We start from the raw sequence: 23,605 nt of genomic DNA on the forward strand, positions 1-23,605 counted from the left end.
TCCACAGGCTGAATCGCGCATTGCATTAACATGATTTGCTTTCTTATCTGTTCTAAAAATCAGCCAAGTGAGTCTCCGCTCTCTTCATATTTCACGAAATGCCCTCTTCTTAGTCCATTGCAGGAACATAAAACCAGAGCATTATCTGCTCACGGCAAAGGCCCATTGATTTCAATGAGTGCACAAGGAATGCTGGCTAGAGCCATACGCACTTATGGACCAGGGAGACCAATCACCTGCCAGCAGTAACCAAGCAAACCAAGTCATTCTATCCAGGCAGAGTCTTCTCAATAATTTGCTATAAATAATGTGTACTGGTTACTGTTCCTTCTTACCTATACAACATGTCCCATGTTGCCATGGATATTAGATATATATTATGCATGAGTTGTAGTATATACCATATTGCACTGATAAAGTGGCATACGCTTATAGGGTGGAATTCACTCCCGTGCAGAAGGCAACGCAAAGGCCTGAACATAACTTAGGTCCCAGATTTCGGATATGATGGACCCCTGTTTATCCTAGCCAGAGGCGGGGAGCAAATTAGGGTTAGGGTTACGAAACTGGTTCTCTTAGAATTCCACACACTTTTTTACGTGCTTATAACTTTCCAGAATAATTCCACATGAGCTCTCTGACCCCAGGTGACTATATCTGTGGGGGGAGCTGGAACAAAATCCCCTTTTGTCAGCGCTGAATTTGGAAAGGGGGGGAGGGATAATAGGCTTTGCTGTTCAAAAGAAAAATCTATTTGCACATTTTGAGAAGGGCCGCCTGGGAGGTTTCACGGTGCAAATTGCCTGTTTTCACCTGGGGCGAGAGTGGCGACAGGTTCGAGGCTCGGAATGGCAGTGGTTTGTCTTGCAGTGCAGAAAAAATCCAATCCCTTGCCTGAGCCAGGGAGCCTGTGACAATGAGAGAAAGTGTCATTTTCCCACCAGTGAAGGGACGGCTGATCCTTTCTGTCTGGCAGTAAGGGCCTGATCCTGGATCAGTAGTTTCAGGATCCTATTGTACTAGCCACATACAGACACAGTGAGAGACAATCCCGTCTCTGAATAGCTTTTGCAACCTAAACAGACAAACAAAAGAATCTGTACAGCACCTAGCACAAAAGGGGCAGGGCAAGACGCCAGCATCATCCAAATAATACTAAGTATTTATATCCCCATTTCACACATAGGGAACTGCATCAGAGAGGCCCACATCCTCAAAGGTATATAAACACCTCACTCTTGTTGATTTCTATGGGAGTTGGGTGTTTAGATACCTTTGACGATCTCGACCAGAGAGAGCAAGTGACTTAACCAAGATCATACAGAGACTCTGTGGAAGAGCTGGCAACTAGACCCAGATCGCCTACTGCCTTGCTTTAGCCACTACCTCATCCTTCCTCAGCAGTGTGCGTGGATCCTAACAGCCAACCTCTGATGCTTCCCTCAGACATCCAGACTCATCGAGCTTAAATCCACTCTAGCTTTGCAGCCCCATCCTGCTCCCAAGATAACTCCCATTAATTTCGGGAGCAGGAACAAGCCTGTCACTGGAATAGCTCTCCACCCCCAGACTGTCTGTGTGTATATTATCAGCTTCCCAGTCTGTTTCCCTGCCGACACACACCGGTGGGGCAAACCTTGCTGCCTGCTGGTGTTTATTTTAAATTGAATCTTCGCTGAAAAGATTTGCGAGGAGTAATTATGGTCTTAATTTCAAAATTACAGGGGCCCTCGTGGGCGTCAATAGCAGGCAGAAGAATTACTGAATCACTCAGATTACAACATTTAATGCATTCAGCTAGAAGGCTGGATATCCACTGGCAGTTCTTTCTGGGCACGCTACCAACCCAGCAGTACGTATTTTTGTTTTGTGTTTTTACTCCTTGGGATCTATTCCTAGCTCAGCCACAGACTTAGCACATGACCTTGAGAAAGTCATTTATCTGGGTCTAACATCATCCCGTTCCATGTAACAATAGTAATGCTTAGATCTCACATGTGGGCCTCATTTATCTCCATTTTACAGATGGGTAAGCTGAGGCACAAATAGGGGAAGTGATATGGCTACAGTCACACAGGGAGCCAGTGAGAATAGAACCCATATCTTAATCCACTGTCGTCTCAGCTGACTAATAAAACTTGCCTACCTCAGAGCAGTGATGTCTGTAAAACACACTAATAAACTCACGTGAAAGGTGCCGGTGGTGCAGGGTTAGTCTCAGACGAAGAGGTGTGTGAGCAGAGTGGAGGTATGTGAAATTTCAAAGTTTAAAGGTTTGTTCCCAATACTGTTGTATTCTATAGATGCCCTTATACTGCGCCCATCACCATAAATTCATTAAGCGATGTGATTAACACCTGTCATGTGTTGTTTGCTCTCTCCTCTCCAGAGTGCAGTGGAGTGTCTTGTTTTGGTAGGGTTTTAGGTCTTATTCTGTTTTTAAATATACAGATCGCTCTGTGTTTATGTCAGAGAAGGCAAGGAGCCCATAACTCCAGGTCCAAACACACTGAACTTCGGAAGGATTTGGGGTCTGAACCCCAGTCTGGATATTTATGTCACAGTCACCACTTTTATCTATAACAGGCCAAACTCTGTCCCCTCCTCCTGATCTTCTGAAATGAGGAGCTAGATCTCAATATTATGGCTTGGGACTAAAAATTCGGATGCTGGAACAGACCTAATCCTTTGTATCTGAAACATTAGAATCTGAAAAACTGGACTGGAACAAAAAAAGTTAATCAAACATGTCCCAACCCCCTTTGGCTTGAATTCTGACTAGAAGTCTGAGTTTTTACTTCATCTGAGCCTGTTTGATCGAGAGCCTCACTTCACCAATGGCCAATGCTGGATGCTTCAGAGGAAGGTGTAAAACCTCCAGAAGGCATCTAGTTATGCAATGCTATGCTATCACTAGCCAGGGACTAGGCTTTCTTCCTGAACTCATTATGGCCTGAATCTTAAGGACTGAGAGATCTTCGTGACAAAGGTTTCTCTAAAAGTTAGAGCTTGTTAATTCTTGCCCAAGAAAACAGTCAGAAATCTGTAGTGAAGTAACATAACCCAGGAAGAGCTTTGCACGGTGGTTTACAACATGCGTTCACACGCTGCATTCCAGCCAGGTTTTAGGAGGGCCTGTCACTCAGCTGTCATTTCCTTTTTTTTTCTTGCAGTTAAAACAATCGTTCGTTATTTTTAGGTGTTTTCCGTAACTAAAGTGACGCCGGAGTGGAGAAGCAGCTGATGTGGCTGGCTGGCTTATGAGAACTGGCTTTTATGCATCAAGTCAACAGATGGAAGTTGTTCTCAGAAGAAGGATTCCCTGAGTTTTGCTGTTGCCCTGATCTTTACAATCAACCTCTAACATTTTACTACAGAAGAGGATGTCTTTGCCCAGAATCCAAATAGAAGAGGTGGCGGACAATGCAGATGCCTCCTCTGAGAATGCCACACCCCCCCATGACCACCTGAGAAGCCTGAAGGCTCTGACGGAGAAACTGAGACTGGAGACCAGGCGCCCTTCTTACTTAGAGTGGAAGGCCAAACTTGAGGACCAGACGTGGAAGAGCCCCAAGCCCTCTGGGGAGGAAGAGGCTAAAGAAGAAAAAAAGGCCACAGAGGAAGCCATCCCTTTAAGAAAGGTGCAGGTGCATCTCAAAGGGAGTTCTTCCCAGGAGAAGGTGACTCTTACTTCAGGGAAACTAAGTGGCTTTGAAAGCATTCAGGAAGCCCTGAATTGGCTCAGGAAGGAACTGGTAAGTGGATTCGTTTCCAAGATAAATAATGGTCTTAAAAGAAAAAATTAAAGTGACTGTCTAGTCCAGTGGTTCCCAAAGTGGGGTCTGCCGTGGGTTATGTGGGGGTCCGCCCCTTGAGCCAGAGTACTGCAGTGGGGCTGGAATGCGCTGGTACAGTGTTATGACGTTTTTGCCACAAGGAGGACACCATCTTGTTCTCAAAATGGCACCCTTTCCACAGTGTGATCTCACCGTATGTGCTAGGTCACCCTGTGCATAGGACACCATCTTCTTGTGCAAGGTCCGCTGTGCAGAGGGGTCCATTTTGAGAATAAAATGGTGTCCTTGCACTTTGTGACCTCACACGCATGGTGCAGGAGAGCTCACGCTGGTGGGGGCATTCCAGTAGTACCATGACTACACCACAAATATAATCTTAGTTAAAGTGAAAATAAGGGTGATGTGTAGGGCCCTACCAAATTCATGGCCATGAAAAAAGCATCACGGAACGTGAAATCTGGTCTTTTGTGGGCTTTTACCCTATACTGCACAGATTTCACAGGAAGACCAGCGTTTGTCAAATTGGGGGTCCTGACCCAAAAGGGAGTTGCGGGGAGGGGGGGTGTCACAAGGTGATTTTTAGGGGAGTTGCGGTATTGCCACCCTTACTTCTGCTCTGCCTTCAGAGCTGGGTGGCCAGAGAGCAGTGGCTGTTGGCCGGGCGCCCAGCTCTGAAGGCAGCGTCCTGCCAGCAGCAGTGCAGAAGTAAGCGTGGCAATACCATACCATGTCACCCTTACTTCTGTGCTGCTGCTTTCAGAGCTGGGCGGGTAGAGTGGCGGCTGCTGACTCAGGGCCCAGCTCTGCAGGCAGCAGCGCAGAATTAAGGGTGGCAATACCATACCGGGCCATCCTTACTTCTGCACTGCTGCTGACAGCGGCTCTGCCTTCAGAGCTGGGCTCCCGGCCAGCCGGCGCTGCTCTCCAGCTGCCCATCTCTGAAGGCAGCACCGCTGCCAGCAGCAGGACAGAAGTAAGGGTTGCAGTACCACAATCCCCCCTACAGTAACCTTGTGACCTCCCCCAAACTCCTTTTTGGGTCTGGACCCCTACCATTACAACACTGTGAGATTTCAGATTTAAATAGCTGAAATCATGAAATTTGCGATTTTTAAAATCCTTTAACTGTGAAATTGACCAAAATGGACCGTGAATTTGTAGACAAAAATGTATCAGTGGTTAAAATGTGGAAGCATTAAGAAGAAAAAATTATCTACGGTTGAAACGGAATATCAAATCAGCAAGGATCAAATAATAAATAACAGGGCCGGCTCCAGGCACCAGCCCGGCAAGCAGGTGCTTGGGGCGGCCAACGGAGAGGGGCGGCATGTCCGGCTCTTCGGCGGCAATTTGGTGGCGGGTCCCTTGCTCCCTCTCGGAGTGAAGGACCAGCCGCCGAATTGCCGCTGAAGACTGAAGCGGCAGCGGTAGAGCAGATCGCGATCACAGCTTTTTTTGTTGTTGTTGTTGTTGCTTGTGGCGGCAAAAACCCTGGAGACGGCCCTGATAAATAATAACTAACCCAACAAAGAGAATAATAAGAACATGAAATCTATGTATACAAAATGAAATGGGCCTGGGTAATTTAGTTAGATGGCAAATGGATCCTTGGTGGAAAAATGTTTGGGAACCACTGGTCTGGTACATTCTGTCTTTGGGGCTCACTAGTTACAGCAGTGAACAATCTTCTATGGGTTTTCTTTCTCTGGCAGGAGCAGGGGCTGGTTTGGGGAAGGTAAGGTTGTGTGATAGCATTATGTAGGAGGTCAAAGCTGGAGTTGAATCCAACCATCACGGTTGCCACTGGGTTCTATTAAGATGGGAAAACTCTACACAGCAAGCAATCTCTTTTATGAACTGTAGCCTTTTTTATTTTTGTTTTGCCTATTTGGAAATTGCATGTGACCAGGTCACGATTTGTACACAGGGACTGGTTATTCAGACAAACTGGTTGTGAGAAAAGATGTTAGCCTCATGAGATAGTCTATCTGTCTTACGTTTTTTTATGGTCCCCATTACTCTAGTATCTGAGGGAATGATAACATTCAATGTATTTATCTTCACAACACCCCTGTGAAATAGGGCAATGTTGTTATCCCCATTTTATGGATGGGGGAACTGAAGTGCAGAGAGGCTAAGTGACTTGCCCGAGGTCACACGGGAAGTCTGTGGCACAGCAGAGACTTAACCCCAAGTCTACCAAGTCTCCAGTGCTCTAACCACCCAACAATCCATTCCTCATTGTCACAATGAGTATTTATTCTCTATTATTCATGCCATGTGACTGTTCATCTGAGTCACATGGTTTTATTTCTGTTGCCTGATTGGACATCCTAGGCATTATAAAAGAAAAAGGTTCTGTGTTTGTTTGTGAACGCTCCGCCAACATTCATAATTGTTTGCCAAATTTGCAGTAATAATCATAATGTCTCTTCTAAATGGCTGTGAGAGCACTTTGGGTGTGAGTGTGCCTGTGAATATTTATTCGCACTAGTGCTTTGCTTTCCACAAGAAAAAAAAATCTTGTGAATAAAATTTTCTCCACCCAAATATTGGCAAATAAATGAATAAACATGACTTAATGAGTTTCATTCACAAGAATATTCACACATACATTTTACTGCATTTGCCCAGCTCTGGTTTACCTGTATATAAATTATTTGCAAAAGTGGTGTGTGATTTTGGTTGTGTCAGTTTTTGGTTGTATCCAGCTTGATACACTTGCCAGGGGCCTGATTTTCAGAGTTTAGGTGCTTGGCACTTTTCTGAAAATCAGCCTCTTTAAGGAGTTTCAAGTTGGGCCCCCCAAAATCACTAGTCACATTAGCAAATCTTGGCTCATTGTCTCAGATTAGGATCCATGTCGAATTTGGGTTTATGACTCAAACCTCACTCCACAATGGCCTTAATCTGAAAAACAGATGGAACTGGCCCAGTGATGGCAAGGTGCTGGTTTCATTGTCCAAGCCCCAAGTTCTAGCGGATTTGCATCTGGACTTTGGATTCTGCCCTTTACGCAGGTAGAGATTTGTTCTGAGGCCAGCTGTGCTGTTCCGATCTGGGACTTGGGTTTGGGGGTGGACTCACACCATGGGATGAAAGATAAAAGTTGTAAATAAACAGAGAAAGCTAAAATAAAAAGACCTCTCTACATGTCCCACTCTCCTGATAGTACCCATGGGCACTTACAAGACACTCATCACTGGATCTGACTGCATCTTACGTAATTTAGAAGAATTTCCCTGAAACGAAGAGCATGTTTTTGACTCACCACACCACTTAATCCCCACCTAGAATGGACCAAAGATGGGGAACAGCTGCTAGCAGACGGTTAGAGCATATCAAGGCTTGAAGTTAGCAAAATACCCTAACAAGCAAAATACCTATTTTACACTACACTTTAAGGGTGAAATCCTGGCCTCACTGAAATCAAAGGCAAAGCAACCATTGACTTTGGTGGGACTAGGATATCATCTTACATGTCAAATTCTGCCTCAGTTGCACCCCAGTGAATGGGCATTACACTTGCAACTCTCAGGGTAGAATTTGCTTCCACCTAAGCTTGGGTTTACATGTACTTATAGCAGGAGCAAATACCAGCAAAGAGGGCCTGCCACTGACATCTTGCCCTGGGGAGCTCGGCATGCCACCAAACACCCTACCCCCTGGGCCTTGGCGTGCTACCAGGTGAGCGATAAGTATTTCTGGCCTGTGTTATATGCACAGAGAAAAGGAGCTGGGAATTCCGTGAGCTCCATCCCGGGACAGCCACTCCCGCTGAATGCAGGTGCAGCAACAAGGCACCTCTGAGGAACTCGGGACACGGACAATTTAGGGGATAACCAGCATCCTAAACTAACGTTAATGCGGATTCACCCCCCGCCCCTGCCCTGTGTAGACAAGCTCAGACTCTCTGTGCCTCAGTTCCCCATCTGTACACTGAGCTTATAGCACTTACATTAAGGATTGCAAGGTGCTCAGATACTACCATAATGCAGACTTTATAAGTACCTTATCTAGATGGACAGGACTATTATGGGGTTGCACTGAGAGGGGAGTGATCTGCATGGATGTGAACGGAAAGAGAGGTGGGTCCATGGAACTCTCTATTATAATGTGCTCTCCACTGTAAATATCTGATAAAGGGCCTTCTGGGCTGGTGAGGGTGAGCAGGATGCATCCCTTTGGTTAGGACGGAGGTACTGAGAGTTCACTGATGCTCCACATGAAAATGGAGGCTATATACCAATAGCTGGGACACGTACCTTCTGTGGTTTCAGAATGCGACAAAACAAATGGTGCATTTCTGAACTACCTCCAAGGCGTCCCTTGTTGAAAACTGAGCAAATAGGAAACAGGAGAGCAAATTCTCCTTAAAATGTGAATAAATCAACACTGAGGAATAATCCTACATTGGCAGAGGCAGGAATTCAGGGCTCAGTCTTGCACCATTGAAGTCATCAGGAGTTTTGACTTCAATGGAAGTAGGACCAGACACTAGTTGTGCTAGCTGGTCTTTTCCACCTCTAATCTCCAGGATTCCATGACAAAATAAGATCCACTCTGTGGCGGGTTCGGTCACAGAAACTCCCGCAAGACTGTCCCTAGATGTGCTGGGATAGCACTGAGAACAACCCCCCGCCCCCCGCCTTCCAGAAGATGCTTCCCTCCACTCCTGTCTTGCTGAGTTAGACACTTCAGTCAGCTGCAGCATAGACCCACCCCTCTCTGCAGTTCACTGAAACTGAGATCCACTCAGCTCAGGGGCTTCTTAGTTAACAGAGATTTTCCCAGCACCCAGTATTCAGTCTTTCTGGGAGCCTAAACCCCAAATGAATTTGTTTTACCCTCTATAAACTTTATGCCGGGTAAACTCATAAATTGTTCGCCCTCTGTAACACTGATAGAGAGATATGCACAGCTGTTTGCTCCCCCAGGTATTAGTCACTAACTCTGGGTTTAATCAATAAACAAAAGTGATTTTATTAAGTATAAAAAGTAGGATTTAAGTGATTCCAAGTAATAACAGACAGAACAAAATAAGTTACTAAGCAAAATGAAACAAAACACGCAAGTCTAAGCCTAATACATTAAGAAACTGCATACAGGTAAATCTCACCCTTATACATGTTCCAATAAGCTTCTTTCACAGACTGGACTCCTTCCTAGTCTGGGTCCAGCAATCACTCTCACCCCCATAGTTACTGTTCTTTGTTCCAGTTTCTTTCAGGGGTCTCTTGGGGGTGGAGAAGCCATCTCTTAAGCCAGCTGAAGACAAAATGGAGGGGTTTCCAGGGCCTTTTATATTCTTTCTCTTGTGGATGGAAACCCCTTTGTTCTCCTGTGCAAAATCACAGCAACAAGATGGAGTTTGTAGTCACCTGGGCAAGTCACATGTCCATGAATGATTCAGCTTTTTGCAGGCCGACGCCATTGTTTACACGTTGGTGTGAACGTTCCCAGGAAAGCTCAGATGGGGATTGGCGTCTCCCAAAGTCCATTGTCAGTTAAGTGTTTCTTGATTGCGCATTTCCTGAGAATAGTCCTTTCTCAAGAAGCTGACCAAACGCTTCACTGAGGCTACTTAGAATCAAACACATTGAGACACAAGTACATAGCCAATATTCATAACTTCAAATACAAAAATGATACACACACACAGACAGTATAATCATAACCAGCAAACTACAACAGTTCCATAGACACCCCACTTGACCTCCTCTGTACAAGACCTGGTGCAACCATAGGACCCTGGTTGCAACAATGATCTATACTGTCACAGTTCATGGCAATAATGTCACACACTCCCCTCTGATTATATGACAGGGTTCAGTTGCGGTGTTCTGCTCTTCTACTTTTTTAAATGTAAATGGATCTTTTCAAAACAGAAATCATATTGAAAGAGATTTCTTACCTACCACTTCTGAACTGGATTCTGGAATATCCAATTGACTGTCCACCAATGACACTGCAAGTTGTTCGTTCTTCACACAGCTGGACTGTTTACCTGTGTGTTTATGGTTGGTTTCATTGTCCAGGTCAGATGAAGTTGAGCCATGTGTTACAGTTGTGTTGCTGGCCCTGAAGGTGAATGTTTAAATTGAACAACAATTGTAGCCATTGACACGTAAACAATAGCCTTGTTAGCTATTTCCAGTAAGCTGTGTAGAACTGTCTACCTGACAGTGTCTCTTTATAATGGAGGTCATTGATAATTTACAGTGCCTTCTGTCAAACTTGGATTAAGTGTTTCCATTACTGTCAACTAAGAACTAGAGAGGCAGAGGCAGAGTTAGGATTTCTGGCTTCTGCCCCAAGCTCTGCTAACTTTCTGGGTGATCTTGGACCAGTCAAGTCTTGGGGTTTCCTTTGTGTATCTCGAGCCAACCCCACATGAGTGGAACATGGCCCCGTGGATTCCACCCATAGCCCAGTCACCATAAACACAAGCCTCAGGTGTAAACACCCCTGAAGGAGGTGTCACCACACAAGATGTTTGTTAGTCATCAAGAAGCAAAGCTCTGAACGTCAGATCTCAATCAGAGATGGGCAGAGTCTCCAGCATCGTTACACCATTGAGCCGATAATCCTTTCGTCAGCCATCACAAAGCTTTGTTTCTTTTTCCTTTGTGTACTTTCTGGAAGGAATAAGGCAGCTCTTCTTAACGGAGCTCAGCTGAAAGAGAAGCAACTTCCCACCCACCCTAACCCCACCCCCTACAGAAGCAAACAAAGCCAGAGGAGAGCTTTATCTCCCTGGGAAAATTTTGCTATCAGTCACTGCATCTCCTGTTTCTGGTGCGTTGTCTCTCTCTTTGTGATTCAGCCGGTGGGGCTGATAATGCTGCTTAGCACACTCAGAGCACTTTTCATGCAGAGATCTCCAAGTGCAAGGTGTTGGAATCGGCAAAGAGAAGGAAAGTGGCTTGCCCAGCAGAGCTGAGACTAGTATTCGTGGCTTGCCTTGTTAAAACCTCAGTTGTCGCCAAGGGGAGGGCAGGAAGGGGAAAGGAAAATCTGAGATTAGAGATGTGAGCACCATCTGCCATCTTGGTATTTTGGCTTGTGTGAAAATGTCATGGTGCCCTAACAGCGTACCAGCGCCTCATCAGAAAGGCCAGAGTGGGTCCCAAAAAAGGAAAAGCTCGTTTCCTGACAAAATTGGAAATGTCCAAGTGGCTTTCATGTCATGGACCCCTCTTTTGTTATTTCAACATTTCTATGACTTTTTAAAATAATTTTTATTGAGACCGTTAACCGAAAACAGTAGTGAAAACATAATCAAAACGGTTGTCAACATCCTTAATATGGCGGCCATTTTGCTAGCCTCTTTGGCAACGTTTTCGATAAAAGCGCCTGCAGAAAAGTCAGAAAACTTCCCCCAGAAATGGAAACATTTCAACAACATCAATATTTTGTAAGGCTCCGTTTTGCTCGGGGGTGGAGGTTGTGTGGGGAAGACACAGGAATGGCATCACAAATGTTGACAATGCTACAAGTAAGCTGCCTCTGGGCCTGGTGTAATTGCGTAACCGTGACTCAGTCCTCCCCCAGCCACTGAGATGAGGATCCAGGGTTTTCACCATGTTCTTAGGGCGTTCGGGCATATTCTGCCAGGGCCTAGCAGGCTCCACCATCCACCTGTCACCACTGCAGTGAGAGAAACCCGCCCCTGATTAATCCTAACTGTGTTTACCTCAGCCCTGAGCACACCCGTCGAGTACGAGGCCTCACAGCACCCCAGGGAGGCAGAAAACTGACAGGAGGGGAAACTGAGGCCCAGAGTTGCTCAGCGACTTACCCAAGGTCCCACAAAATGGCAGGGATAGAACCAGGCCTCACTCCCAGTCCCTGGTCCTGTGAGGCAGCGGTTCCACCCCCAGCCTGCACTGAGACCATCCCTGGGCAAGGCACTAGGTCTTTCCCCTGCAACATTTGCCTATGCAGAGACAGAGAGGAAGCAACTTGTGCTTCTCCTGCTCAGGGCCTGCCAGGGGCTAGTTCGGCCCCTGATACAAGCTGGGGCAACCCCCTAACTTGCAGTCCTGTTGCAATGGCTCTGAGAGGCCTTTTCAGAACTGAACTGCTGGGATATAGGACTGCCCTGGCCACTGTCCCTGCCACCCTCTATCGCCCCTTGTCCCTGTGCGTGGGAAGAAAGTATTGAGCCACAAGGGCAGATCTGTGCCCCCTGCCTCAGGGGCATCCCCCAGGGTACCCTCCAGCCAGGGCTGGTGCAAGGAAGTTTCGTGCCCTAGGAACACTGTAAAAAAAAATTGGGGGCACCACTTTTTGGCACCCCCAAATCTTGGCGCCCTAGGCAACCGCCTAGTTTGCCTAAATGGTATAGCACCGGTCCTGCCTCCAGCCCCTCTGTGGCACCAGACCACAGGGCAGGGATTAGCTTGATGCTCTGTGTCAGTTTCTGAGCCTCTCAGGAACTGGTACAGGCTCAAACTGGAGGGAGCCCAGAGAAAGGCGACAAAAATCGTAAAGGGGGTGGAGGAGCTGACGTCTGGGAAAAGATGAAAAGAATTAGATCGGTGTCAGAGTGTGGCTGGATGTGCTCTGGCTTGGCCAGAAAACCACCAAGGGCCTGATCCAAAGCCTATTGACATCCATGGGAGTCTTTCCACTAACTCCAGTGGGCATGGGAGCAGGGCCCAGGTTGGGAAATGAAAACCGCCTGCAAGTATTTCAAGAGGGCAAGCCCCGGGGGTGCTTAGGAGGTACCAGGTAGGAGAAACAGACTGAAACTGATGAAAGCAAAATTTAGGAACTTTGGAATGGCCAGACTGGATCAGATGCTGGTTCCCTCTGGTCCAGTATCCTGTCCCCAGCAGTGACCAGTACAAGATTCATAGATTCATAGACTTAAGGTCAGAAGGGACCATTATGGTCCTCTAGTCTGACCTCCTGCACAATGCAGGCCACAAAATCTCACCCACCCATTTCAAAGGAAGGTGTAAGAACCCCACAGTCGGCAGGTGTGAAGCAATTTGCTCTCCACATTAGATCTCAGCCTGGTCTGCAATAGTTACAGGTTGGCGTAAGCCCCAGAGCATGAGGTTTTTATCTCCCTTCCAAAACTCTTTATTTTGTTGCTATTTATGAATCTAACGCTGGCTATTCTTATTATCCAAATAATGTCCAATCCCTCTTTGAATCTTGCTAATATTTTGGCCCATGATATCCAGTGGCAATGAGTTCCACAGCCTAATCACGTGCTGGGTGAAAGGGCATTTCCTTTTATGCTTTTTTGAATCTGCCACTTTTCAAGGCTAGATATCAGGAAACAACTTCTAGGTCGTGAGATCTACTATAATGCAGAATAGCGTCTCCCATAGGAAGCTCCCATCGCAGGAGTCACTTAAAATGATCTGGACAAATTGGAGAAATGGTCTGAGTTAAACAGGATGAAGTTTAACAAAGACAAATGCAAAGTGCTCCACTTAGGAAGGAACAATCAGTTTCACACATACAGAATGGGAAGAGACTGTCTAGGAAGGAGTACGGCAGAAAGGGATCTAGGGGTTATAGTGGACCACAAGCTAAATATGAGTCAACAGTGTAATGCTGTTGCAAAAAAAGCAAACATGATTCTGGGATGTATTAACAGGTGTGTTGTGAGCAAGACACGAGAAGTCATTCTTCCGCTCTACTCTGCTCTGGTTAAGCCTCAGCTGGACTATTGTGTCCAGCTCTGGGCACCGCATTTCAAGAAAGATGTGGAGAAATTGGAAAGGGTCCAGAGAAGAGCAACAAGAATGATTAAAGGTCTTGAGAACATGACCTATGAAGGAAGGCTGAAAGAATTGGGTTTGTTTAGTTTGGAAAAGAGAAGACTGAGAGGGGACATGATAGCAGTTTTCAGGTATCTAAAAGGGTGTCATAAGGAGGAGGGAGAGAACTTGTTCACCTTAGCCTCTAAGGATAGAACAAGAAGCAATGGGCTTAAACTGCAGCAAGGGAGGTCTAGGTAGGACATTAGGAAAAAGTTTCTAACGGTCAGGGTGGTTAAACACTGGAATAAATTGCCTAGGGAGGTTGTGGAATCTCCATCTCTGGAGATATTTAAGAGTAGGTTAGATAAATGTCTATCAGGGATGGTCTAGGCCGTATTTGGTCCTGCCACGCGGGCAGGGGACTGGACTCGATGACCTCTCGAGGTCCCTTCCAGTCCTAGAATCTATGAATCTATGAAAAAACTGGATGGGACAAGCCCCTGATGAATGTAATGCACCAGACCCTGAGCTGATGTGTCTATATAACTCCATGGAGTTAGGCTCATTTACACCAGCAGAGGATCTGACCCAGGGCGGTGGGAACAATTCCCTGGACATGCTTTCCCCCCCTCTAATTGCTGTTTCTCTTAATCGCTGCTCACTCGGAGATAAATGAAACTGCCCTCAGCTCCAGGGAGAGGGAAGCTGAGTGAATCCCGAGTGCTGCGGTGACTGATCGTCCCCCTCCCCCCCCGTCTCTGTGTTTCAGACAGAAATGCGCCTGCAGGACCAGCAGCTGGCGCGGCAGCTCATGCGCCTGCGCAGCGACATCAACAAGCTGAAGATCGAGCAGACGTGCCACCTGCACCGGCGCATGCTCAACGACGCCACCTATGAGCTGGAGGAGCGGGACGAGCTCGCCGACCTCTTCTGCGACTTGCCGCTCGCGAGCTCCTTCAGCCTCTCCGCGCCCCTCAAGCTCATCGGCGTCACCAAGATGAACATCAACTCCCGCAGATTCTCGCTGTGCTAGAGGGGGGGCACGGGAGGGAGCGTCCGTGGGGAAGGGCTGGGGGAGCGGAGGTGCAGACAGAGGGATCTCTCCACTGAACTGCCAGATCCAAAGACTCACGAGGACGCAGGGGGGAAGCGGTAAAAGGGAGCAGATCCCACAGCTGCTCTCGCCTCCAGGCGGTGCCGCTGGGTCTCAGCCCGGAGACAGTATGGAGACGCCTACAGGCAAGTTGGGGTATTAGAACCATGGGGAACCAGGAAAAGCCTGCAGTTTAGTTTGCTCCTTTGCAAGCGCAATCCCACCTCCTCCTCCTCCTCGGTATGTAATTGTAAGAGACAGCAGCAGCGCCAGAAGGATCGGCGAGGCAGCAGGAGGCCACTGGACCTCCCAGGTGCTTGGAAATCAAAGGGAAGGTTAAAAGTACAGCCACACACCAAAGCAAAACCCCTTTCATCCACCTGGGGCCAGAACCCATGGCCCCTCTAAAAACCAATGATACTCCTCTGTTTGGAGGTTGCTATCTTGATTAGAAAGCTGATTTCCAATGGCAGCCGCGCCTCCAAGTCATGAGGGATAGTGGGTTTATGTCGTGCACAATCCCAAAAGAACGGTAGAGAAGCTGGGCTTGTCCTGACTTGTGCCTTTGCTGTGAATGGTAACTATGGACATCATACACATTTATACAGCGATTCAGGCTGGTCTGTGCCCCCTGGAGGTTATGATCAGGGCTGCAAATGTGCTAGATCTCATTCTTGACTTGCTTTCTCTACAACAGCTGTCCGAGTCGGCTCTGTTACCCGACTAAGAAACATAGAGCAATATACCAGCACTGTGATGGCCCACATCCCCATCCCACTGCCATCAGGTGGGACTCGGCCAACGCTCCACAGAATCGGCCTCCAGCGTGCCAGGACAGCCGCGTCCAAATAAAACAAGGAAATGTAAAGAGGAAAATGGCTATTTTCCCTAGTGATTGTAGTAGTAAGAATTACTGTAAAATGAATACAAGAAAGAGAGCTATTGCCAAGTCTGCTGTTGATCTGTGGCATGACCATGTGCTCAGCAACGCGGAGAGTGACCAGTGACTGCCACGCAGAGCCATCGGTCTATATTGTACCAGGATTGTTTCACGGCCCTGCTTCCGTCCCTTCTAAGCCTTCACCGAACACGGATCTCTGGGGCAGTGCCCGCCCTTCTGCGAAAGCATAAAGGCACGTCTCTCCGTAACTTGCATTACTCATCATACCAGGCCAGCTGTGCTCTCTCCTACCTGCGAGATCAGCTTCACGAATCTGTTCCCCGAGCGTCGGCTTGGAGGAAGCTCTTCTGGTGAATGGCAGAGGGCAGAGACAGAGGCATCTACATGTCTTTGATGGCAAATTTTATATTGTATATAAGCCAATCAGACTCCACAGGACCAAGAAAGGAATGACAGGGCAGTGAAGTCTTTTGGGTTTAGTTTTTTTCCTTCCCTTGAATGATTTGGGCTTTAGTAGCTCCAGGGTGTCAATATCATTTAATAGGAAACTACAGCAGTTTTCAGAGTGAGAAGTGGTTCAGGATTGTCACTGGAGGTCATTAACCAATCCTTAGTGCTGTAAGGCATGCCAATTAGCCATCTCTTGTGCATGGGGTATTAATCTCCCAGAAACCGGTCAGGGGGTCTGTCATGGGGGTGTGACCACTGCTAACATTCAGTCTTGATTAAAGTATTAACAGTATCCTACAGCACTGGCCCAGTACTGCAGTATTCTGTAGCAATGGCTGATTACTACAGTAATAGTAATTTACAGCTCTTTACAGTGCTTTTGATTAGCAGATCTCAAAGCAATTTACAAAGGAGGTCAGTATCATTATCAATACCCAGAAAGGCACTGGAACAAATTACCAAACAATCATTAGTAAGCACCTAGAGGATAACAGGGTTATAAGGAATAACCAGCATGGATTTGTCAAGAACAAATCATGCCAAACCAACCTAATTTCATTCTTTGAGAGGAGTACTGACCTAGTTGATATGGGGGAAAGCAGTAGATGTGATATATCTTGACTTCAATAGGCTTTTGACGCAGTCCCATATGATAGTCTCATAAGCAAACTAGGGAAATGCCATCTAGATGAAAATACTATAAGGCGAGTGCACAACTGGTTGAAAGACCATACTCAAAGGGTAGCTATCAATGGTTTGCTGGGGGATGTATCAAGTGGGGTCCTGTAGGGGTTTGTCCTAGGTCTGGTGCTATTGAATATTTTCATTAATAACTTGGATGATGGAGTGAAGAGTACACTTGTAAAATTTGCAGCTGACACCACACTGGGAGGGATTTCTAGCACTTTGACGATTAGAATTCAAAATGACCTCGATCACTTAGAGCATTGGTCTGAGATCAACAAGTAGAAATTCAATAAAGACAAGTGCAAAGTACTTCACTTAGAAAGGTAAAATCAAATGCACAACAACAAAATGGGGAATAACTGGCTAGGTCATAGTACTGCTGAAAAGGATCTGGGGGTTATAATGGATCACAAATTAAACATGAGCCAACAATGTGATGCAATTGCAAAAAAAGGCTAATATTCTGAGGTGTATTAATAGGAGTGTTGTATGTAAGACCTGGGAGGGAGCTGTCCCACTCAGCTCAGCACTGGTGAGGCCTCATCTGGAGTACTACGTCCAGTTTTGGGTGCCGCACTTGTAGAAAGATGTAGACAAATTGGAGAGAATCTAGAGGAGAGCAACAAAAGCAGGAGAAAACCTGACCTCCGCTGAAAGGTTAAAAAAAACTAGCCATGTCTAGCCTGGAGAAGACTGAGAGAGGACTGATCATTTTAAAACACGTTAAGGGCTGTTATAAAGAGGACGGTGATCGGTTGGGCTCCAGTGTCCACCGAGGGTAGGAGAAGAAGTAATGGGTTTTGCTGCAGCAAGGGGGATTTAGGTTAGATACTAGAAAAAACTTTCTAACTATAACTTATATAAGGTGAGGTAAGTAGTGGAATAGGTTACTACAGGAGGGTGTAGAATCCTTGTCCCTGGAGGTTTTTAAGAACAGATTAGACAAACATCTGTCAGGGATCGTCTAGGTTTACTTACTCCTGCCTCAGTGAGGAGGGATGGATTAGACTTAATGCTGCCTGCAGTGCTCAAGAGCATGGGTACCTGCCTCAGGCCAGACTGTTAGTAATCAAGGCACAAACCCCAAATTGGCTGTGAGTTCTACACTTAGATTTCACAGCCAATGACCAAGGGTAAACTCCTCTGACACTACAGCAGCCTTAGCACGGAGTCACGGGCAGTCCCATTGGGTATTCTGATCTGTCTCACCAAGCAGGTGAGCATACCTTTGTGACAGATGGTCCCTTACACCAAGGATCACAGCAATATTCAGGTTACTCTCAGTCCCAAAGGATCAGTCACTTACCCCAGGTCACTTGCACCTTAGATTTCACACCAAAGACAACGCCTGTCGCCAATCCTATAATAAACTAACTAAAGATTAATTAAATAGGAAAAGGAAACCAGAGGTTAAAGCAAGTAAACATAGATACACAAATGAGTTACAATCTTAAATTGCAAAAGGCAATAGGAGCTTCTATAATCAGCAAGCTCTGTATGTCTTTTAGGGCTAACCCAGGCTAAGCAACTGGGGATCTCTCACTTATGCCTAGAAACACTGTGCCCCCCAGAGTCCAAGCAGCATAGAAATACTAAATTCCTTTGGTTTGTGGTTTTGATCCCCCTACTGCCATGTACTCTGAGTTGCAAACTCAGTTGATGGGAGGAATCCACTTGCATGACTCATCTTTACAGGGAGGACAGCAGGACAAAGAAGTCTTTTGTCCTCTTGTTGACTGCATGTAGGGAAATTCCAGTTCCAGTGTTCTACAGCGATCCATCTGGTATCGATGGTCCTTGCCTTCTGGGAAGGACATAACACCTTCTGCTGAAGCTCAGCCCTTCATGCTAATTAATGTCTCTCCTATCTAATACTTTACACAGTCATTTTCACAGGGGCTCATAGAACAACTGCTTTCAGTGGTTCTCAACCTATTTACCATTGTGGGCTGCATATGTGGCCCACAACGTGTTCTGTGGGCCCATCCAATGCTACCTGTATGGCCCTGATGATGTCACATGGGCTGTAGCTGTGTGCTGATTGGGCCGCAGGTTGAGAACCACTAGATATTACCTTACAATATAGGATACAGAGGTTATATGTGAGATTGATGCAAGCAGCAACTCACAAGCATTCAATAAAGTCTAAACACATTCTTACCATTCTAATATTTATTTTAACACTTGAAACACACTGATTCTAGCTATGGTTATGTATTTGCCAGCATTCAGCTGAGATGTGGGGGCCTTAGCATGAGCTGGCACCTGGTATGCCAGTGTTGCAATGACCTCTTGAGGTCCCCTCCAGCCCCACAGTTTTATAATTATCCCCATTTTACAGATGGGGAAACTGAGGCACCAAGTGGTCCAATGACTTTCCCACGGTCACTCAGCAGGCTAATAGCAGAGCTGAGATTAGAATGCAGGGCTCCTGAGTGCTAGTGTGATACACTATCCACTAGGCAACACTGTGTCTAGCAATATTCTATGGTCTTGGACCACTACCGTAGCATACCTGGAGTAGATTGTGTAACCGTTACACTGGTGAGCACTTACTCATGTACATCGTCCCTTTACATTCAATAGGCAGATGTGCATGTTCTAACCAATGTGAGTCAGGACCTCCATTTTTTTAAACACAGGGATGGGGAGTAGAACTGATCAAAATATCAATTACTGTATTTTTGCAGGACATTTTGAAACGTGCTCATTTTCCAAAAAATCCTGTAGAATTGTTTTTTTTTCCAATGAAAAACCAAAAATGAAAAACCATTGGCTTTCAGAAATATTTGCTGTACATTTTTTTGCCAAAAGAGGTACTTAAAAACATTTTTTTTTTAACCAAAACCCAGAAAATGTCAACCAAAAATGAATGTTTTCATTTCGATCTAAAAGCCAGTTTGCACTGAAAAAATGCTTGGATGAAAAAAATGCGACCAGCTTCAGGAGGGAGGGAGGTGCATCCAACTAACTGAAGGAACTGGACATGAGTGACTGGTTATTACGTAACTAAACACACCCAGATTGGATTTATCACAATGGACAGTCTTTTAGGACAGGAATAGACGGATCTCATTTCTGTACCATCAAGGACTCTCTCAGTCACTGAGAAAAGTTAGTGTAAGCACAGTAATAATGAAATCAGAGTAGCCGGGGTTAAACATTTCAAAGATGGGGGTTTTAAGAAATGAATCATTGTATTTATTAGAGATGGGACGGTCAGAATTGCCAGCTGTTCGTCAAAATGCACATTTTTGTAAAATAAAAAATGTCAGGCTTGATTCCTGCCGCTGATCGCTCACTGGCTGGTGTAGCACATTCCTCAGCAGCTACACCTCCAGCCGGGGGGATACGAATAGGTTCTGAAGGATCTTCAGCCAGACAAACAGCCATCTCAATGCAAGTCTGACGATCCTGCTGCTTATGTCATCAGCAAGAACTGAAACCTGTGACCTTCAGCACTGAGCTCTACCATTTGAGCAACAGAAGTATGTCCATCATCAAGCAGCACGAGTAGGTTGCTGTCCTTTGTGTGGACCAGGCACTAACGAGGGATGCAACCCACAAGCACTGTGCAAGGTCTTCAGTGTGCTCTGTCCCCCTGTCTAGATTTGTATACCATGCACATCACTGTGCTAGCCAAGAGCCTTCACCAGCAGCTGCCCACCTTGTGGTCTTGAGCATGGAGACTATAAACAGGGTGAAAATGAAGGGGTGGGTTTTATGTGGGTGGGAGGCAGAGGTAGAGGAAACAACGAAATCAGTCACAGTTTGTTGTTGTTACTCACCAGCAAAAAAATAGTGGGTCCAGACACTTAACAAAAACAGCTGGCTATGGCAACAACATTGACATATTTGGTGGGAGTAGGGGAATGGGATTTTGCAGACAAAGGGCCAGATCCTTCACTGGTGTGAAACACTGCAGCTTCCTTGAAGGAGGGCAGGATGGTCCAGTGGATGGGTGCTAGGCTGGGCTGTGGGAAACCTGGGGTCAACTCCTTGCTCCACCACAGACTTCCTGTACGGCCTTGGGCTAGTCTCTGTGCCTCAGTTCCCCATCTGTACAATGGGCATGGCAGCACTTCGCTGCCTCACAGGGCTGTCATAAGTAGAAATGCATTAAGGATTGTGAGGTGCTCAGACATAGTTGGGATGGGTACCTGTAAGTGCCTAAGGTAGACAGATGGCTTTATGCCAGCTGAGGATCTGGCCCAAATAATCATCGGCAGAGTTGACTGGTGCCTTTTTTGTTCTGAGAAGAAGGATGTGTCTGAGTTCCTTGACTTGAAGTAGTCACACTCCATGGACAGTTGTGCCACATGTGTGTGCAACAGTCCTGGGATAGCAGCTTCTGTAAAGCAGAGCAATGCCAGACTTTGATTTAAAAAAAAACACACAGCCACGTGCAGCTCCCTGGGTGTCACGGCAGGTCCCACACTCAGAATCCAGACCAAGTGCAACAAATGGCTCAGGGCTCTTTCAAGCAAAAGCAGCTGAAATGCAGTGGGTCCGTGCTGAGTTTTGCTCTGAGGTTGCTGAGTTTGGTCAAATCTGAAGCTCAATGTGAAACTCAGGGAGAGCGAATCCACATGCACTAAAGCCGTTGCAACTCTTCACACAAGGCTTGGTGAACAAAAACAGCCTTAGCACCTGCAGTAGGGTCTAATCCTGTTGATCTCTCACCAAAGGCAATGGCAAAACTCCGATAGGAGCAGGACTGGCCCATGATGGGACTGCCACATTTGCTGGAGTGGATCCAGCCCCAGAGGCCAACAGACTTAGTACAACATCTGTAAAGGGTTTGTTTGTTTGTTTGTTTTTCCTAAGGGAAACATCTAATTCTTAACCTTTTGGCAATACAAAGTGCTATTACATGAGCAATGAGTGATTTGTATTTTCATGGTTTCCACTATTGTTTCTATATTACCGCTCTGACAAGTGAACTGAAATAAAAAGATCATGACAAACATACGGTGTACCGAGCTCATTTAAACACAAAAAGCCAGGAAACTGAGAGTTAAAACTGTTACTCCCGGGCTGAATCTATACGTGGCATCCTCTAAGGCATGTCAGGCATCAAGCAGTGCTACTTCTATTGCTGTCTGAATAATAACAGACCCCAAACTGAGTATCCTCCTCACTACTGTGCTTTTGGCTCACAGAGAGGAGCTATATACTAAAGGGGTTTTATTTTAGATAAGGGAAAACCTAATGAAAGAAAAGAACCAAAGTGAAGTTTGCTTGAGAGAGCACGGTGTATGTTTCTCCCCTCTGTAACATGCTACATTGGAGCTGAGCACAAAATGCCGGCTGCTTCCAGCAGAGTCCTTGGATTGTAAAGGTGCAGTACATAGAAAACAAACCCACACATTTCCTTGGCTGCATGTATCACGACCTGCCACCATCAGTGAACTTCCAGGGAAGCTGATTTCTATTTGGAGCAGAACGCAAAGTGTAAAGGTAAAATTGCCTGTCTGTCCAGCCCAAAAACCTATGTATGACGCAAGCAATGTCTTGAATAGGATCTGGGCCAAGAATGTATAAGCACCTCACTAAAATCCCCAGGGAGCTTTGTGCTGTATGGAAAGCTGGAGCCCCAAACTCAAAGCTATTCTTGAGGAACATGAGCACTTGTGACCCCAAACAGCAGACATTAGCCCAACCCCTTGAAAAATGAAACCGCTGAGCTCAACGTGACAGCACTTAAAGATGTGCCCTGAACTGCAACATTTGGATCTGGACTTTGACCAGGAGAGCTCAGATCTGGGGTGAAATCCTGCCCCGTTGGGGTCAATGGGAGTTTTGCCATGGACTTCAGTGAGGCCAGGATTTCACCCCAGCTCTTTTGGTTCTGCCCGTTCTAGCGGGAATGGCCATCGGTGAAGCATAGGCCAGGATTCCAAACCTCCCCGATATTCAGGGCAGCTGAGATCTGGGGCTGTCCTTCATGCTCCTTTCTATCAGTCAGGTGAGGATAATTCACCAGCTGACGAACCCTGGAGGACCCCATGTGGCCTGATTTTCAGAGCGGCTGAGTTCCTGTTGACTTCAGGGGGAGTTGGGGACGCCCACAGTTCTGAAGATCTGGCCATAGCTCCAGGCCTATGAAAAGGCAAGACAAAGTGAAAGGAAGGCCCAAGGTGCCTGATGCATCTTTAACTTTTCATTGGCTGTCATGAGCTTCTAATATCTCCCACTCTTCTCCCCCCTTCTGGGCTTCTGACAGGGACGGAAGGAGCTGTTGCATAATGTGGTTGTACAACTGGAAGTTTAACCCTGCCAGTTCCAACAGGCATCGGGCTGGAACAGTTTCGAAAGATTTGCGTTTTTAGATTGCTGTCTTCCTGCCTTGGAGCAAGGGCTGCAGCAAGGAGTGGTTCCCCTTCCATCATATCTTAAAAGGACATCACTTCAGGGCGGGAAATACCCCAAACAGCGTTAGATTTCTGTCTGAATAGTCCTGAGCCTATGAAATGGAAAACATATTGCAAAGGAGTCGTCCATTAGGAGCACTGCTGTATTCCCAGAGCTAATTGCTATTAATAATACTTAGCACAAGTTTACAAAGATCAGCTAATTGATCTTCGCGACCCCTTTGCAAAGCAGGTAAATGCCATTATCCTCCTTTTACAGATCTGGGAAATGAGCTACCGAAAGGCTAAGCAATTTGCCCCAGGTCAGTGGCACGGCCAGACTTTGAGTGCAGGAACCCCTGGCCTCGATTTTCAAAAGTGATTTGGGTGTCTCCATTTCGGCGTGCTCAAGTGGAGATGAAATCTAGCCGTCACTGGGCCTGTTTGGGTCTGGTTTGTAGATTAGGGCCGGTGTGGAGTAAGGTGTGAATTGCAAACCCCAATTCAGACGTGGATCCGGAGCTGAGGCTATGAGCCAAGATGTTTCAAAAACAACTAGTGATTTTGGGGGCCCAAGTTGAGACACTTTAGAGTCCTGA

At 46.4% G+C, this 23,605-nt stretch overlaps 1 protein-coding gene across 3 annotated transcripts in view; it reads left to right on the forward strand.

Annotated features, from left to right (window-relative positions):
• FAM167A (family with sequence similarity 167 member A) overlaps positions 1 to 21,635 on the forward strand; it is a 34,414-nt gene extending 12,779 nt beyond the window's left edge. Inside the window, exons 2-4 of one of the 3 annotated variants that reach the window (XM_034766715.1) lie at positions 1,725 to 1,852; positions 3,200 to 3,755; positions 14,292 to 21,635. In XM_034766715.1, coding sequence (XP_034622606.1) covers positions 3,384 to 3,755; positions 14,292 to 14,555 — 636 coding nt within the window. In that variant the 5' untranslated portion in view covers positions 1,725 to 1,852; positions 3,200 to 3,383 and the 3' untranslated portion in view covers positions 14,556 to 21,635. Of the gene's footprint in view, positions 1 to 1,724; positions 1,853 to 3,173; positions 3,756 to 14,291 lie in introns of all 3 variants that reach the window. The other 2 variants (XM_034766714.1, XM_034766713.1) reach the window with 2 other exon arrangements.
• The last annotated feature ends 1,970 nt before the right edge of the window (positions 21,636 to 23,605 follow it).

Source organism: Trachemys scripta, chromosome 3, assembly GCF_013100865.1.
Source record: "Trachemys scripta elegans isolate TJP31775 chromosome 3, CAS_Tse_1.0, whole genome shotgun sequence".
Classification (NCBI taxonomy): domain Eukaryota; kingdom Metazoa; phylum Chordata; order Testudines; family Emydidae; genus Trachemys; species Trachemys scripta.